This window comes from Lathyrus oleraceus, chromosome 5 (genome assembly GCF_024323335.1).
Source record: "Lathyrus oleraceus cultivar Zhongwan6 chromosome 5, CAAS_Psat_ZW6_1.0, whole genome shotgun sequence".
NCBI classification, from domain to species: Eukaryota; Viridiplantae; Streptophyta; class Magnoliopsida; order Fabales; family Fabaceae; genus Lathyrus; species Lathyrus oleraceus.
The window spans coordinates 130,850,870-130,868,745 of NC_066583.1; the positions used below are offsets into that span (position 1 = coordinate 130,850,870).

At 35.6% G+C, this 17,876-nt stretch overlaps 2 protein-coding genes and 1 long non-coding RNA gene across 15 annotated transcripts; all 3 read right to left on the bottom strand.

The window, feature by feature from the left end:
- Nucleotides 1-3,430: 3,430 nt before the first annotated feature.
- LOC127079224 (uncharacterized) lies at nucleotides 3,431-3,862 on the bottom strand. Its single transcript, XM_051019633.1, has one exon. The coding sequence runs from the start codon at nucleotides 3,860-3,862 to the stop codon at nucleotides 3,431-3,433; it is 432 nt and encodes a 143-aa protein (XP_050875590.1).
- An 8,007-nt stretch (nucleotides 3,863-11,869) lies between these two features.
- Nucleotides 11,870-14,983, bottom strand: LOC127088316 (uncharacterized). Of its 13 annotated transcripts, none has more exons than XR_007790184.1 (8): nucleotides 14,548-14,983; nucleotides 14,251-14,329; nucleotides 14,030-14,136; nucleotides 13,809-13,945; nucleotides 13,384-13,719; nucleotides 12,706-12,768; nucleotides 12,300-12,592; nucleotides 11,870-12,209 (listed from the first exon to the last, which is right to left on the bottom strand). It is a non-coding gene; the product is annotated as an uncharacterized LOC127088316 (long non-coding RNA). The 13 variants fall into 13 exon arrangements; XR_007790183.1 differs by having other exon boundaries at nucleotides 14,030-14,084; nucleotides 14,548-14,982; XR_007790177.1 differs by having other exon boundaries at nucleotides 13,384-13,494; nucleotides 13,600-13,719; nucleotides 13,809-14,084; nucleotides 14,548-14,982.
- Nucleotides 14,984-15,628: 645 nt separating this feature from the next.
- Nucleotides 15,629-16,985, bottom strand: LOC127088317 (putative clathrin assembly protein At4g40080). The gene has a single exon (XM_051029250.1). The coding sequence runs from the start codon at nucleotides 16,926-16,928 to the stop codon at nucleotides 15,894-15,896; it is 1,035 nt and encodes a 344-aa protein (XP_050885207.1). The 5' UTR covers nucleotides 16,929-16,985; the 3' UTR covers nucleotides 15,629-15,893.
- Between the last annotated feature and the right edge of the window lie 891 nt (nucleotides 16,986-17,876).

Here is a 17,876-nt window from a genome sequence, read left to right on the forward strand (position 1 = left end):
CCCACTCTTCCAAATTTACCCACAATAACTCATACATTCAGAAAATTAAAATTGAAAGCATACAGTGATGGCAATAGGGCAAACCTGATTGGAGAGATCGATTGAAATCGAATGGCACGGCTGGGTTTGCAAAGCAATGTTAGGGTTTGCGTGAGATGGAATAGGTTCTTTGCAGATGAGTTTCCTTCAGTGTCCAGAGGCTGCTCTGAATTCTCTTCTGCCAGGGTAAATAGGAATCGAATAGGGTTTGACTCAATGGAGTTCTGTATTTATAACCTGATTTTCGTGGCTTGGTGGGCTCAAATGAGGGCAACTCAAGCCCATGACTTCCTATTATTTTTCTCAAAACGCGTGGGCTTCGCCTAGTGAAGGATCTGCTCGCTTAGCGAGCATGACAGTTCAGATTCGCTAGGCGAACCAGTCTGCTCGCCTAGCGAGCATGACAGCTCAGGAACAGATTTTTGCTCCTTCAAGATTAGCGTTTGAATGATGAATAGGTCCCATTTGAACCTGTTGGAAGTAATTCAAATCTTTCCCTTATGTTGACTGATCACCCGGATAGAACCCACAAAGTGTCTTGGATGATATTCAAGCTTCTTGGATCTGATTCTGATTGACATGATGAAATGCAATATGAAATGTTAAATGACCTGAAAACGAATGCATGAATGAGGAGGGCAAATTTTGGGGTGTTACAAACACCGTGCAACCTAACAATTTCTGAAATGAACAACCGTGCAAGATGACTTGCCTTGTAAGTGGTCTTCACAGCCAAGAAGTGCGTGGACTTAGTCAACCGATCCACAATCACCCAAACTGAATCATAACCACCTTGCGTCCAAGGTAACCCTACTGCAAAATCCATTGAAATACAATCCCATTTCCAAACTGGAATCTCTAAGGGCTGCAATAACCCACCTGGATTCTGATGTTCAATCTTTACCTGTTGGCATACAATGCATTCTGACACATACTATGCGATATCCCTTTTCATCCCAGGCCACCAATAGTCCTTCTTCAAGTCTTGATACATCTTCGATGAACCTGGATGTATAGTAAACGCCCCTTTGTGAGCTTCCTCCAAAACTTTCCTTTTCAGCTCGACATCATCCGGAACACAAATCCTTTGATTAAACAGAATAACTCTATCTGGTGACTGAGTGAAACCTGGTTGAGTCGACATCTCTTGCAATTTATCATCTATCATTTGTCTTTGTCGGATCGCTTCCCTTAGGCTAGAAGTAACATTCAAATTTCCCATTATCACACCATCCTGCGTCCAACTAAACTGAAGATTGAGATCTCTGAACTTTTCCAACAATGCGTACTCTAACATCATCAGCTCCGCTTTATGAATCTCTTTCCGACTTAAGGCATCCACAACCTTATTCGCCTTCCCTGGGTGATACTTAAGCTCAAAGTCAAAGTCCTTCAAATACTCCATCCATCTCCTTTGTCTCATATTTAACTCTTTTTGATCAAATAAGTATTTCAAACTCTTGTGATCACTAAACATCTTAAAATGCACCCCATACAAGTAATGTCTCCAAACTTTCAATGCGAAGACAACAGCAGCCAGTTCAAGATCATGAGTCGGGTAGTTCTCTTCATGAGGCTTCAGCTGACGAGAGACATATGCTACAACTTGACCACTCTGCATTAACACCCCTCCTAATCCTTTCTTAGAGGCATCACAAAATACTTCATAAGACTTACTAGGATCAAGGATGACTAAAACAGGAGCAGTCGTTAGCTTCTCCTTCAAACTTATAAAACTCTTCTCACACTTTGAATCCCATTTAAAAGAAATTTCCTTTCGGGTAAGTCTAGTCATTGGTAATGCTATCTGCGAAAATCCCTTTATAAACCTTCGATAGTAACCTGCCAAACCTAAGAAACTTCTGACTTCAGAAGCATTCTTCGGTCTTTCCCAATTAATAACTGCTTCAACTTTAGATGGATCTACCGATACTCCTCCTTGTGATATTACATGACCAAGAAACCTCACTTCGTTCATCCAAAATTCACATTTACTTAACTTGGTAAAAAGTTGTTTCTCTTGCAGTACTGATAGAACAATCCTTAGGTGTTCCCCGTGCTCTTGAGGAGTACGAGAATAAATAAGAATGTCATCAATAAAGATCACCACGAACTGGTCCAAGTAGGGTTGGAATATCCGATTCATATAGTCCATAAAAACAGCTTGGGAATTCGTTACACCAAACGGCATTACAAGGAACTCATAATGGCCATATCGAGTTCTAAATGCGGTCTTTGGCACATCCGAACTCTTAACTCTTATTTGATGATAGCCCGATCGTAAATCAATCTTCGAGAACACACAGGCTCCTTTAAACTGATCTAACAAATCGTCTATCCTTGGCAGAGGGTACTTGTTCTTGATGGTAACTTTATTCAACTGGCGATAATCAATATACAACCGCATACTACCATCCTTCTTCTTTACTAATAGTACTGGAGCTCCCCATGGTGAGACACTAGGTCGGATAAAATGCTTGGTTAACAACTCTTCCAATTGACTCTTCAACTCTCTCAACTCTAGTGGCGCCATGCGATACGGAGAGACGGAGATTGGAGTCATCCCAAGTATCAGATCAATAGAGAATTCCACTTCCCTTTCAGGAGGAAGAGAGGTGACATCCTCAGGAAAAACTTCCGGAAATTCACAAACAACAGGGATTTGTGTAACACTCAGATTATCGCTAGGCTCCTTGGTAAGAACCAAGAGAACTGACTTTTCATTCTCAAATAAGAAATTAACCATGCCAACCGTACCTTCCAAGATAGTAGTTAGCACATCCTTTGGAGTAGCTTCACTAGAGGGAATGATAATCAACTTCTCTTCACAACCAATAAACACCGAGTTAGCGGAAAGCCAATCTATCCCCAAAACCACATCAACCTTCTTAAGTGGTAAACAAATAAGATCAATCTGGAAAATTCTACCATTCACCGAGAGCGAACAATTTTCACAAATCAACGGTGTCTCAACCACACCATCCATGGCGGTAGTAACCACCATAGGAGGAGACATGGGAATTGCTTGCAAGCTAAGACGCTTCATGCACCGAATTGATACAAAAGAGTGTGTCGCCCCACAATCAAACAATACAAAACAAGGATGATTATTGATGAAACACGTACCATCAATTAAGGCATTGTTGCTCTTAGCCTTCCTTGTGTCCAAAGTATAAACTCGACTGACGCTCCTCCCCTGTATCTGATTCTTATTCTGAGGACATTCCCTAGACATGTGTCCCTCCTTATGACAAGTAAAACACCTAATTCCACTTACAGTACATTTTCCAAAATGATACTTCTTACATACTTGACATTGAGGAGGTTGGTTAGGTCTTGCATGTTGCACCTGTTTTCCCTTGAAAGCCTGAGATCTAGGCCTAAACTGGATTCATGGCCTTCCTTGGTCTATCTGCCCACTCCTGTACAGATCCCTTTCTTCTTGAGCTTTTTTCAAATTATTCTCAGCCACATAACATTGCCTCAACAATTTAGCATAATAAGTGAATTCCCTTTGAGAAACACTATGAGAAATTTCACCCCTCAGACCAAAAAGAAACTGATCAATCTTCCACCTCTCATCAGGTGCGTACGCAGCTTGTCTAGAATAAGCAGCCATATCTTCGAACTTCTCAGCATACGCAGCTACTGACATAGTACCCTGCCTGAGCTGTTGAAACTCAAACTCTTTCTGAGTCCCCAAAGAACTAGGAAAATACTTATCCAGGAAAATAGTCTTAAAATGCTCCAAATCCCTAGGTATTCCTTGATTGGCCATAAGAGTCGAAGCACTCTCCCACCATCTCACAGTTGGACCCTTCATCATGTGAGAAGCAAACACAACCTTATTTTCTTCACTACAATGAACTATTCAAAAAATCCTTTCCATGCCGGTTATCCACTCCTGAGCCTTCACAGGATTCAACCCACCATGGAATTCTGGAGGATTCATGCGGAAGAAATCTCAGAAACTACCACCTACAGCTACCTGTGGAACTCCTTGAGGATGCAAACCACCATTCCACTGTTGCATCATCTGTTGCATGAATTGATTTTATTGTTGTTGCATCTGTTGCATAAATTGAGGCCATTAAAAACCTTCACTACCACTTGGCAGTTCAGAGTCTGAATTCTGGGTTCTGGGTCTACCACGACCTCTGCGTCTGTCAACCATGATCCTGAATGTCATACAAATAGGATTAAGTTGATCAGGCTCAATACTATGAATATAACACCAAGGATAATGATGACAACCCACATATGAGGCAAAAAGGAATACTTATAATATTTCATGGCTAGGTCGAGGATACGACCTGCTCTGATACCAACTGTAACACCCACATATAATATATGTCTAGAATACATATTATACATAGTGTAAAACTGGTACTGAAATACATAAGTGCCTAGCAACACAATGTACATATACAAATACATCCCAAAATAACACAACATGGCATAAAATGTACATAAGAGTGCCCAAAATAAAACTAATGATCTAGATCATTAGACAATGATCTCAAAAATATCTACACAGCGGAAGAAAAGCCACCAGTCCTCAGGTAAGCAAGACATCACTTTATCCTGTCCTTACCTTTATCCTGCTCAGAACCACCTAAAAAATAATCAACAACATGGGGTGAGATAATAATCTCAGTGGGTTCCCTATCTTATGGGTCCACTCGGCTCTACAAGGTTTCCTAATTAATAATCAACTCATATCCAACTCAAGTCGACAAGGGAACGAAGACTTGAGCGATGGGGAAACTATCTCGCAATTGTATGGCAACATGCATCTGAGTTCTCGCAACTCAAACCAGATCATTATTCAGGTCACGACACATCAATTCCCGAACAGACTCACGTCTAAGCCAGGCCCGGTTCATGCATGCTCGTATGATTCAACTTTCGCGGTGGATATCCGGTTCCCCTATAGGACTTAAACCCACTATTGAGAACCATCACTCGTATGGGACTCTACCCACTTTGAGTCTCTTTCACCGTATGGTCCTTATCCCACTTTGGTGTCCACCTTTCCCCCATGTCCGCCATGGTTGGGGCTCAAACCCAATTGAGGCTCGAATCATTGGTCTCACATCCCAATGCTTACACGTCTAAGCATACCAATAGAGACGTGTACCACCACAGGAAACATACGCTCTGAATACATGATCGGTTCTACAATCATCGGTTCCACAAACCATAACATAATTCATCAATCATAGGTGACTTCATTCACCACAATACACAACAATAACATGGCATGTTCCATACAATGCGTCTCGTTCTCAATCAAGGCAACAATTCGCCCACGACCTCCACATAAGCGTCAGACGAATGAATATCGTATTCTCGCATTATCTAGATTATAAACCTCACTCATGACCTAATTTCAATCCTAGGTTAACTCACTAGATTCATCATGTATTTTTCACCATTAACATGTATTCAACATAAACATAGCATCACAATTGATTAATGAGTGGAAGAATGCATTTAGAAGCACTTAGGAAATGGATTTTGAAGTTTTTAGCTTGAGTCAATCGATTGGTTGGGGAAGCCCAATCGATTGGTTCCACTAACATTTCTGTTTTTTCAAAATTTGCTGAGTGTCAATCGATTGATCCTGCTGAAAATTTCCACTGTTCATATACAACAAGTTTGTGCAATCGATTGACATGCAGTGTCAATCGATTGGTCCTGTAAAAATTTCATTTTTCTGCTAAACCAAAGGTTGTCAATCGATTGATAACAGGGGCCAATAGATTGGTTCACTCATATTTTCATTTTCCACTTCTCAGAACACCATTTTCCTCTGTAACTCCATTTCCAATCAAACCCACACTCCTTCTTCCAACACATCCATCTCACTACATGCTCATATACACATGTACAACAAGAATCCCAAGTTCATAACTACAAGGATTTAAACATCATAACATAACCATAACAAATTATATTATCATACCAATCATAAAAACACATCAAGACACATGTTCATGGAAATCAACAAGAGCAAGAACATAATCATCTTATAGCATGGATATTCATGATTTGTCTAACATTCTACAACCCTATCTTTTCTAGAAACCTAAAGTTTCTAACTAGAACCCACCTCAAAAAATTGAAGAGGAGAAGTTGTGGAAGATGAAATGAGGATGAAGATGATGGTGTTGGTTCCAAGTTTTTGTTCCTTCTTCTTCTTTTCCACTAGCCTTGCTTCTCCTTCTTCTCTTAAGCTTCATATTTCTTTATATGATTTCCTTTCTCTCTACTTATCCTTTCTGATACATAGAAAACAAATGGCAAATGGTAGGTGGTATAAGACACAAACATGTGGTGGTGAGTGGGTCAAAGGTCATAAACAAGTGGCCATTATGATTTGTGTGGTTAGAAAGTGGTGGAGTGGTAGTAACAAACATCTCAAGTGGCGCCTAACTTGTAATATTTGTTCTACCGGAGCTATTGACCCATTATCAGTGTTACCAAAATGTCCCAATTAATAAAAGGTGAGTTCCTAATAATATTAATTAAGTCAACCTGAACTCACTATTTACTCTATTTATTCCTATTGGCAACTTTTAGAGCACATAGGAACTCAGTTGATCTCAATTAATAGGAATTTAGGCATTTAAGGAAATACGGGGTATTACTCATCCTTTTAGTATTAATGTTATAAATAAGCATTTCAAGATCAAGGACATATAGTCCATTGTTCATTTGTGCAGTAGCATAGAATATATCATTAAAATAAATGGAGCAACAATTGTTGTTTATTATAAATGAAAAAACAAACTTATCTAAACATGAAACAGAAATAATATTCTTGCTAATTGCAGGTACATAATAACAGTTCTCTAACTGAATTATTAAACCACTTGGTAAAGTCAATACATAAGTTCATACGGCTAAAGCAACAACCTTTGCTCCATTTCCAACTCGTAGGTCAACTTCACCTTTTGCCAAATCTCTACTCCTTTTTAGCCCCTACACATTGGTACAAATGTGAGAAACGCATCTAGTATCTAATACCCATGATGCAGAAGTAGATAAATTAATTTCAATAACAAAAATACCTGAAGTTAAAGTCTCTACTCCATTCTTCTTATCTTCCAGGTACTTTGGGCAGTTTCTCTTCCAGTGTCCGGTCTTACCGCAATGGAAGAAGGTGCATTCCTTTGATATGCCTCCACTAGGCTTCAAAGCAGGAGCAGTGGGTTGGGTTTGGCAACTTCCTTGCCTTTCCCTTTATCACCCTGCTTGGTGAGTCTTTTGTTCTATCTCTTTCCATTTTCGATCATCAGAATGGACTTCCCTTTTGACTTCAGATTCTGCTCAATAGTTCTTAACATGGCTAGCAGTTCAGGAAGAGATTTGTCCATATCATTCATATTGAAATTAAGAACAAATTGACTGAATCTATCTAGCAACGATTGCATGATCAAATCAGTCGCAAGTTCCTTTCCGAGGGGAAAACCCAACCTCTCAAGGTTCTCCACATACCCAATCATCTTAACCACATGGGGACCTACAGGGGCTCCCTCAACTAACTTGCCTTGAAAAAGGGCATTTGAAACTTCAAACCTTTCATGCCTTGCTTGCTCTTGATAGAGAATCTTCAGGTATTCGATCATATTGAACGTTGCCATGTTCTCATGTTTCTTTTGCAACTCTGAGTTCATGGTAGCTAGCATGAGGCAAGTAGTTTCATTGGCATCATCGACATGCTTCTTATAAGCATCTCTTTCTGCCTTAGGTGCAGAACTAGGAGGTTCCTCTTCAGAAACAGATTTCTCCAAGACATACAACTTTTTATCATGTTTGAGGATAATCCTCAGATTTCGGTGTCAATCCAAAAAATTTGTCCCAGACAATTTTTCCTTATTAAGGATTGATCGTAAAATGTTGTTAGAGGTGTTTATTGTCATGGTAATCTACATGAAAATAATGAAAATATAAGTATCAATAACATATTTAATTAGACCTTTAATTAAATATGCTCCCACTATTTTACTCAAAATAAATGACCATCACCATTTGATTCGAAAAATCTCGTTGGAAGATTTTCTAGTGGGTCGAGATCCACATTTCACTTTGTTTTAAGTCCGCGTAGGCGGATTACACAAAACTAGGTTATTTAGGTAGGAACTCCTTCCAATTGTATCTAATACAACTCTCGAATATTTTAGTTGGGTGAATAACTCCTTATTCCAATCCATCACATGGATCATTTCCAACTCTTGCTTCTAAACATATATAATCTTATTATAATTTTTTTAGTTAAGTTTGACCCTCGCGTGGTCTAAACATAAAATATGCACCTCGCGTAGGCGAAACCTACATTATTCGATACTAGTCTCGATGAGTGCTAAAACTTGGAAAGCATAAACTTAATATTTAATTTGAGGAAATTTGCAATTATTCTGATCTCACCGGCTTATTTATCATATAAACCGTCTCTCACATGCATCAACATACATTCACATGCATCAACATACAAAATGAAACAGTTATGGCCCCTAGCGCAATTGTTCTCCCAGGCCAATGAGAGAACCTAAGCTAACCTAATAACGATCTAAGCTTCTCCAAGCAAGATCTTCAAGGTTGTCCTCCTTTGATATTGTATTCTTCTCTTTCTTCATAACATTACATTATATAAAAGAAACTCATTTTACATACGAGGGAGTGAGATGAGAAAAGAAGTTACATTAAGAGATTAAAAGAGAGGCACGACACACATGTCGTATTTTAAAATCCCAAAACAAAATAAAGGAAAACTAAGGTCATAACCGATCACCACAAGACAATAATAATAAACACATTATTATTATTAATTTAAATTCTGTTAATTAAATAAACCAAATTAAATTTCAGCGACCGATCACACTACGCAGAGTTAGTTGGGGGTTCCAGCGCCCCGACGCAAAATTTTAATGAACAATTTTAATGTGTGGGCTGTAAGCTAAAAAGTCCACTTAAGTGTATATGGTCCATATCTTACGATATATACCAAAATCACTTAAGCACGTGATACCTTACCATATTTTGTATTCTACTTAAGTGCATCGTACCTTACGATGTTCTACAATTCACTTAAGCGTACCGTACCTTACAGTGTTCCTTATTTACTCTATCTCTCATCAATCCGTCCTTTTGTGTGTGACCCTGTAGGTTCTCGTGACATTGGTAATTATATTAAATCACGTATTTAACATAATAAACAGTGAGCGGTATCTAGCAACACATCACTGCTATCAAAGACACGAAAATGTCATGTGATCTGACAAATCCTTTTGTGATAATACTTATGTGTATAATTATCCTTTTGCCCTTATGTCTATATTGAACACAAAACATATACCGTGTCATCCTTGTCCAGATCAATATTGGGCCCGTAGATATTTATCCTGTTATGCAGGATGGGCAAATTCCATCTAGGTCATCCATTCCCTCAACATGCTTCGTGGAGTACCCATCAACTGTCTTTATGGTCATCCAGTTACGGACAATGTTTGATCAATAATAAAGCACTCGACTCTACATTTAGGGTCCATAGTGGTTTCAGGTCAAAGGGTGTTATACACCATTATCACCATGATAATAACTTATGACACTTTGCATAGCATTCTATATAGTATTCTTATAGCGGGTCAATCCAGTATAAATATTACTCTTAATATTCATACTTATGTTTAAGACTTGATAACTCCTTATCCATGAGATGTGATCATCAGCCTATATACATAATAGTCTTAATGCTTTAATGTTATCCCACTTTACAACAAAGCTCGACTACAGATACTTTAAGAATAATGTCCTTATGTTTAATGAGATCTCATAATTAAGTCACACTTGATACATTAAACGGACTAGCTATTCTAGGGACTTTATTAAACAAACATAATAAAGAAAAAACCTTTTATTATTAATAAATAATTCGATACAAGTACCAAAAGTATTGGCCTCTAGGGCTTACACCAACAATGTGTTGAATTGTAATTCTTTGTGTCGAAGCATGTTGCTCGACAGGAACAAGGAAGTGTCAAACCACCTAGTGTGTTAAGTTGTGTTAGTGTGTTGAAGTGTCGAAGCATGTTGCTTTACACGGAATTTCGACTTAGGCCCATTTTAGTAGTGTTAGCTATTTTGTACTTTTATAGTTTTGGGATTTGGCTTGAGGTCCAAGTTAACCTAAATCTATAAATAGAGGGAGTAAACCTTATTTTTGAAATGAAGTGAATAGAGTATTCATAAAATTGTATTCACAGTATTTTACAGTTGCAAAGTGAATAAGAAGTTTTTCACAGTTTGTGGACAGGGAGAAACTCTAAAGAATTTTAATTCTTCTTCTTCTTCATCGTTCTTTACACCCTTTCTTTCTCCATTGTTCTTCTCTTTTCGTTGCTATAGCGTGGGTGATAACAATCTTGTTTGTCAAAATTGATTGAAATTCTCCATATATTTTGGTGGATTTCCAACACTTTTGAAAGTTTGATGAGAATGAGATTCTTTATTCAAGGCAAGTGACTTGCTTTCTTCTAGCATTGGAAATATGAGCATGTTTCAACTTGAAATACAGGAAAAAAAACCATTAGAATCAACAAATATATCATCACAAGCAACAATCAAATTCAAAAACAAAAATAAAGAAATTAACGACTACAACTAAAGACACAAAAACATCATCAAGATGTTGTATGTTGCTTAAACCTTTATATTCCTCTATATATTAATCAATAGGCATAGTGAAAGAGAATTTGTATGGATAGGGGTTTCCCCGTTCTGATTTCAATTGCAAGATGCTTTAGCCTATTCTCCGGATAATGTTGCAGCGGAACAAAATTGAAGAAACAAAAAATAGTTTATCGAGCACACTATAGCTGAAATAACATCTTAGAAACATTGCATTGAGAAAAGAAAAATTATATTGTTGATCCATATCTTCTTTATCAGCCGTTAGAGTTTTAGAAATTGAAACCAATATGCAAAGAATAAAATCACACAAAATTCTACAAAAAATATACAGAAACAAAATTTTAGAAAATAAATATATAGATTTCACCACTAATCAAGGGCAACAATATCACTTGTTTGAACCCAATATATAAAATACGAATTTTCAAAAATTAAAAATAATATACAAAAAATAAAATCACATATAATTCTACTATAACACACCGAAACTAAATTTAACAAAACAAAAAATAAATTTCACCACTAATGGAATGTTACATTATCAATTGATCAAAGCTAGTATTGAGAAATGGAAAACGAGACTTACCTTTATGGCTTTCTCCTCTTTCTTTTTCTTTAAAAGCTTTTATTTTTGCTTGTTCTTGAGTTCACGTTTTAATGCAATGTAAATCAATTATCAGTGAATTATAAAAAACATGAAATTCAATAGCAGTGGTTAGGGTTGGACAACGGGCCGGGTTGGGCGGGTTCGGGTCCAAAATCAACACCCAGTCCAACCCGCGGATGCATTAATGTGGCCCATTTCCGCCCAATTTTAACATTGATTTAGCCGGGTTGGGTCCAGACGGATTGCGGGTTAAAACGGACGGGTTCCTCGGGTTATTGGACTAAAAATATTTAAAGATCCATTTAAAATTTCTAACTTTTTCATAAAACTTCGGTACAGTTTTTACATTATAAAATTTTCAAATTCAATAATGGACTAAACATTCAACACAATTTATGTCAATTATTTTTAATTGTACCCACATGCTGAATATTAAATACTATAGAACTTATAAATATTAAATTATACAATAACTAATAATATTAATTGGCTAATACAAATCAAAAGCAAAAAAAAAATTAATGGAAATTAATTAATTTACAATTGAATTACTCATCAATATAGAACCAATGGAGACTCTTTTTCTTCAATCTAAAAAAATACATATAAATATAAGTTAAACAAAAAGAACAAGCTAAAGAACTTGTTTGCAGTAAAGAGCAGTTTCAAATGCGATGCTCAATCCTTTAATCCTATTTGCAGTACAACTTACAGAGGAAACAATGGAGATGAGTGAGAGATTTAGTCCTATTTTCCAAGCACTTGCATTTGGAACTGATAACAAAGCTACAAATGTTGATATTATGGTTGCACTAATGGAGTATAACAAGACTAAACTTAGTTCATCTGGGAACTCCTTCATATGTACCTGCTAATTGAATGTAGCAATTTAGAACTAAATTTTTGAAGCTATTATTAAATAATATCTCTCATTTTGCACAATACTAATTCTACCTACCTGTAAAATGTATCATAGAGAAACCAGAAAATAGTCCACTATTAGCATAATGCAAGCAATGGCCCAACTTGAATCCCCTGACTTGAGAAATTCATTTGATTGATGAAGTGATGAGGAATTCAAGATGGATTTTCCTTTGTAGAAAGTCAAGACAAAAGCACCTGCTATTGATATTATGCTTCCCATTACCTTAGCATTGCTACTTCTACTATTTATAGCTAACTTTTCCATCCTTAACAAGTGTTGGAGAACTATAATTAATACTAATATACCCCAAAATCTGAGATCCACATCTGCATAACAGCACCATACAATTCCAAAAGAACACAAAATCATCAGATTCAAAAGACCTTAATATTATACAATCACAGTTGTTAAGTTAAGTATAAGGCAATTTTGTCATTACCCTATTGCCCCAAGAAGCAAACTTTTGCACATTATGGAGAAATTCAGTGGAACAGGAACCACTCTTGATATGCAAAAAGACATGAAAACAAAACATGAACCTGTCATATTAAAAAGACAATAGTTGTATAACACATAGGCAATACATGCACTAAACTTGTCATATTAATTAGCAATCATATGGTCATTCACTTATATTTCAATCAAGCTATAAATAACACATTAAATCATTCAAAAATATTATAGTGAATACACCATAATATAATATGATGAACATACCAGCAGCATGCATTGAATGACATGAGGATGAAGCTACTATGTCAATCCTTGTGAAAATAAATATTAAATTGTAACAATATCAATTGAATAGTTGGATATTAAATATTATTCTAAGAACTTTTAATTAAATAGATCCCATAAAAAAAACATAAAATCTACCCTTGGCCAAAACGATTCTACACATAATATTTTTACTAAACAAACACTATATTTCTGGAAGTAATGTACGGTTGAAACCATCTTATTCCGGTCCTACAAACATTACAAATTCTTAAACATTAGGATGAGAGAAACCCCATCTTAGTATCTACAAAAAGTTTAAAAAAAACACAAAACTGAGTGTAATTTGTAATCCTAAATGAAATGCAACGAAGAACTGCTACTACAGAAAACCACTTACCATGTAAAAACCAACCATATACTATGGAGTGACACCAATTGGTACTTGAGAATCAGTTTTGATGAATCCCTAACTAAAAGTCAACAAAACAAAACTCTATTTTCCAGAGACCTGTATAGAGAGTTAACTGATAAAAATTGGACAGAGTGCTCAATGGAATTAAAGTTCAAAAGAGAGGTAGTAATAATATAATTATTTCAACCTCCACTAAAGTACCGATTAGAAACTCATTATAGGCATAGCATGATCGTATCTCATTCTTAATATGTTCAACATATTTCTTCCTTGTCGCCTCATCTTGCCTCAATGACTTAAAATTGGAAAGAACGCGGACAACTGGAACAACAAAAGCAACATCTCAAAATACGGTTCAAATTTGTTCCCAAGAACAATAATAATAGCCATTTAAAAAAACGTTAACTTACTCTTTAATCCTCCTTTTAAGATTGGAAAGATCGGGGGACGCAAGATGGAGTGATCATATCTCTGTTTCTCTTGCTGCTACAAGTACTTCGACTACTCGTTGAGACACAACAGACCATTTTCTTCAATTCCAGAATGCCTATGAAATTCATGTTCCAGTATTATTGTTGATCAAATTTTTTAGAGTTGAAATTGTGATTGAATATCTCAGTTTTTCATAAACCATTTCACTGAACATCTCTATTTGCTTCTCGTATGTGTTTTACATGAAACAATACCTACCATAAGCAAGACCATGTATGATATCAAATTATGAATTGAACCTACAACCTCCATTAATATGAAATAAAAAAGTATTATTAGTGATATAATAAATAATAATTCAGGAAGATGAGGCCTCATAAAAGTTGACATAGTTAAAAACAAGTCGTCGGTTAAGTTTACCTTTCATGTACTACGATTCAAAAATATTATAGCTTCATCCTCATGTCATTCCTCGCCTACGATTTAGTCCTTGCTCCATCTGTTTAAACCAAAACAACAATTAAGGTTAAAAATTGTTTAAATAAAAGCTATCCAAAAACACAACTCCATAGAGACCAATGTTTCATAACTGAACCAAGACACACCAGACATCAAAGCTTAAATGAACAACTCAAAAACAACAAAACTAAATAAACAAATCTAAATCAACAACTGAAAACAACAAAGGCTAAATAAATAAAAGCTCAAAACAAAAACCTTTAACCATAGCTCGTACATTTGCTTGTAACACGAAGATGGATCTGTCGGTAACCTGAAATAAAATCCAAAAATAAGAAAATAATTAGAAGGATGCAAACAAAACTTACAAGAACGGATAAATAGAGAAAACTCTAATTTAGAAAACTCCAAAACAATAAGAATACACTATTCTTCGAAACAACAAGAAAGAAAAAGTAAATCTTGAACAAGATGAGTGAATGAGAATCGTGTCTCTTTAGGATTATTGACTGGTTGTGAGTAATAAAACAATTTGAATATGGTGGTGGTGGGTAGTTTTGAAGGTGGGTGGTGGTGTGGGTTGAGGGGATGGATGAATGTGTGTATCCGCGGCGGCGGCGACTTGTTAGGGATTTGGATGGTAATGAAAATGAAAGAAGGAAAATGCACAGCAACTTTTAGAAACCTAATACGAAACGTTTTGTTATTATTAGTGGGCGGGTTAGGGTTCCTACGGTTCACATTTCCTAACCCGGACCTGCCCATATCAAACCAAACTAACTCAAATTTTTGACCCGCTAAACCGTCGGCCCAATTAAATCCGCCCAAAATCTTAATTTTTTTCGATTTATTGCGGTTTGGGCTGGGTCACGGTTTTTTTTCCAGCACTAGTAGTGGTGATGGTGAAATCAATTTATTCACCTTTTGCTTCTGAATAACAAAATATTTATAAAATTGTAATAATGACTATAGTAGATTAGAGTCATTAATGCAGTAGATATTATATTGAAATTAAGGAACGTGATATTAGTGATTATTTTCGATGTAAGTTGATTGCATATATACGATGTATTTTCATATATTAAAAGTAGATAAAGTTGATGCGCCGAAATTCATTAGTCTAATACTAGAAGTTAGTGGATATGATTTCACCAAAAGAGAAAGAGTATAAATAGTCAAAATTACATTCTTATTCAATATATTCTTTATGGTCACTATAGTAAAAAGATATTTTCTTTTTAAATTCATTCAATAATTATCGTACATTATATATTCAAATGAACATTATACAGATATAGTAATATTACATACAAAAATATTATTGAAAAGTCAAAACTCATAAACGTATACTTTTCTTTTTTTTAATTTGCTAAACAAATTTTATTTTTATGTACATGATGAAATTATAATCTCTTTATCTAGTTTTCCACTTTAATTATTCACACAACATAGAAAACCCCACCCCAAAAAGTTCATCACACCTCCAACTAGAAGATGCTTATTCCAAAAAAAAAACTAAAAAAATACAAAAGCAAAAAAAGAAAACTCAACTTTGTTGAAAGAATTTTCTTACAGACAGAAAAGTAAAACGACGTCGCCGTACGTCATCCTACCGTTGTAAAACTCATCTGTGGGACCGGAAAATATTGTCCCGGTTCAAGAAACGGGTTCGTACACCGAGTCAACTCAGCCGCCACCACCGTGTTCCTACCCACCACCACCGTGAGCCACTTCCCTTCGATCTCCTTCTTCTTCTCCAACCCTCTCATCTTTATCTCTCTAACCATTTCCCAAAACCCATTATTCTTTCTTCTATTCACAAACAAAAGCACAAGTTTCTCTCTACTCTCTTCCAATCTCTTCAAATAACTCACCAACTCGTTCAACTCACTCACATCTTCGAATCTATCTATCCTCTTCCCAAGCTCTTCCAATCTCAACAATATCTCACCCTGCACGTTTCTGTAATCTTCACCCACCATTCTCACAATCTCATAAACCAGTTCATTCCTCTGAAGATCCAATGATTCCGGAACATCGCTAATTTTCTCGACGAAAACAACTAAACCTTCAAGTTTATACAACAAATCAGCATTCGAAAACTTCATCATCATAACCGAATCATTCTTTATAGAATTCGAATTCATGTAATAACCGAAGATTCTTGAAATTGTTAGAAACTGTTCAAGAACAGCACCATACCAACGAACCCAAGAACTTAATTGCACGGATTCAAAATCCGAGTCATCACGAAAAGTCGAGAGGTTAAGAAAATTCCGACCACCGTAAGAAGGGTAGCAAGAGAATTGATCTTTAAGAGTGAAAGGTCCTTTGAGGATTACGTTGTGGAGAGTGAAGAGACATTTCATTGCGACGGTAGCGTTTTTGGTTCCGTGGAGACGGTCCATGAGGGAGTTGATGCATGCGCGAGGGAGCGTGTAAGAGGTGTTGCCGATGGAGAGGACGGCGGCGATTTGTGATTCGGACGGCGGTGATGAGAGGCTGTGGGAAGTGGCGCGGAGGATGTTGATGTGAACGGAGGACACGTGGCGTTTGATGGAGAGGGATGCGTAGATTACTGAAGCTTTGTCTTTGAGAATGTTTGTGAGAGTTTTGAGCTTTTTCTTTTGTTGGGCCATAGCGGGAATGGAGAAGAAGGGTGTTTAGGAGAATTTAAAGGAGTTGAGTTGAGAAAATGTTTTTTTTTTTGTTGTGATTTATTTATTTTCTATTTTTCTATTTTTGTTGTACAAAACAGGTCAAGTCAAAATACCCAAATGTCACTCGTAATTTAACACGTCTAATTAATTTAATTAGGTTGATTTTAATAAAAGGAAATAATTGAGGTCGGTATTGTTGTTAATAATTTAATTTTGAGTGGGATTTATTATATTGATATGTATGAATTTTGACCATATAATACTTTTTGAAAGGGAATTTATTTTAGACCATGTAATAGTTTTGATATGGGTTGATGATACTTGATAGGTCTATTCATTAGCGTTTTCTTGGTGATTTCTATAAATTAAATTGTTAATTAATTAACGCGGGTAAGGTACCGAGTTTTTATTTCAATCAAGTGGATAAACAATGAAGACTTTTGTTTAATAAGACATGAGCTATGTATTTATTAGTTTCTTAGATATTTATTACTCGCTCCATTTCAAAATAAATATCATATTTCATACTTTTAAACTGATTATTAAAAAATATAATGAAAGAGAATGGTATTTTATTATATTATTTTTATTAATTGTTAATATATTTGAATTAACATTAATATTAAATTAAAAAAATAAAAGTATTAATTAGAGATATAATTCAAAGATAAAAAATAAAATTGTATTGGAAAGTACAAATATTTTGGGACAAATGCTTTTTTGAAATGTGATCATTATTTTGGGATGGAGGGAGTAGTAATAGATTGTTTTGTCATTTTTATGAGTATGAAAATAATAATTAACATTAGAAATATTTTAGAAAAAACATAATATTATGAGAAAAGATAAATTAAAAAATTGAAATAAAAGGGAATAATAAAAATTTGAATGATTTATTATTATTACAAAATAATTTATAATTTAATA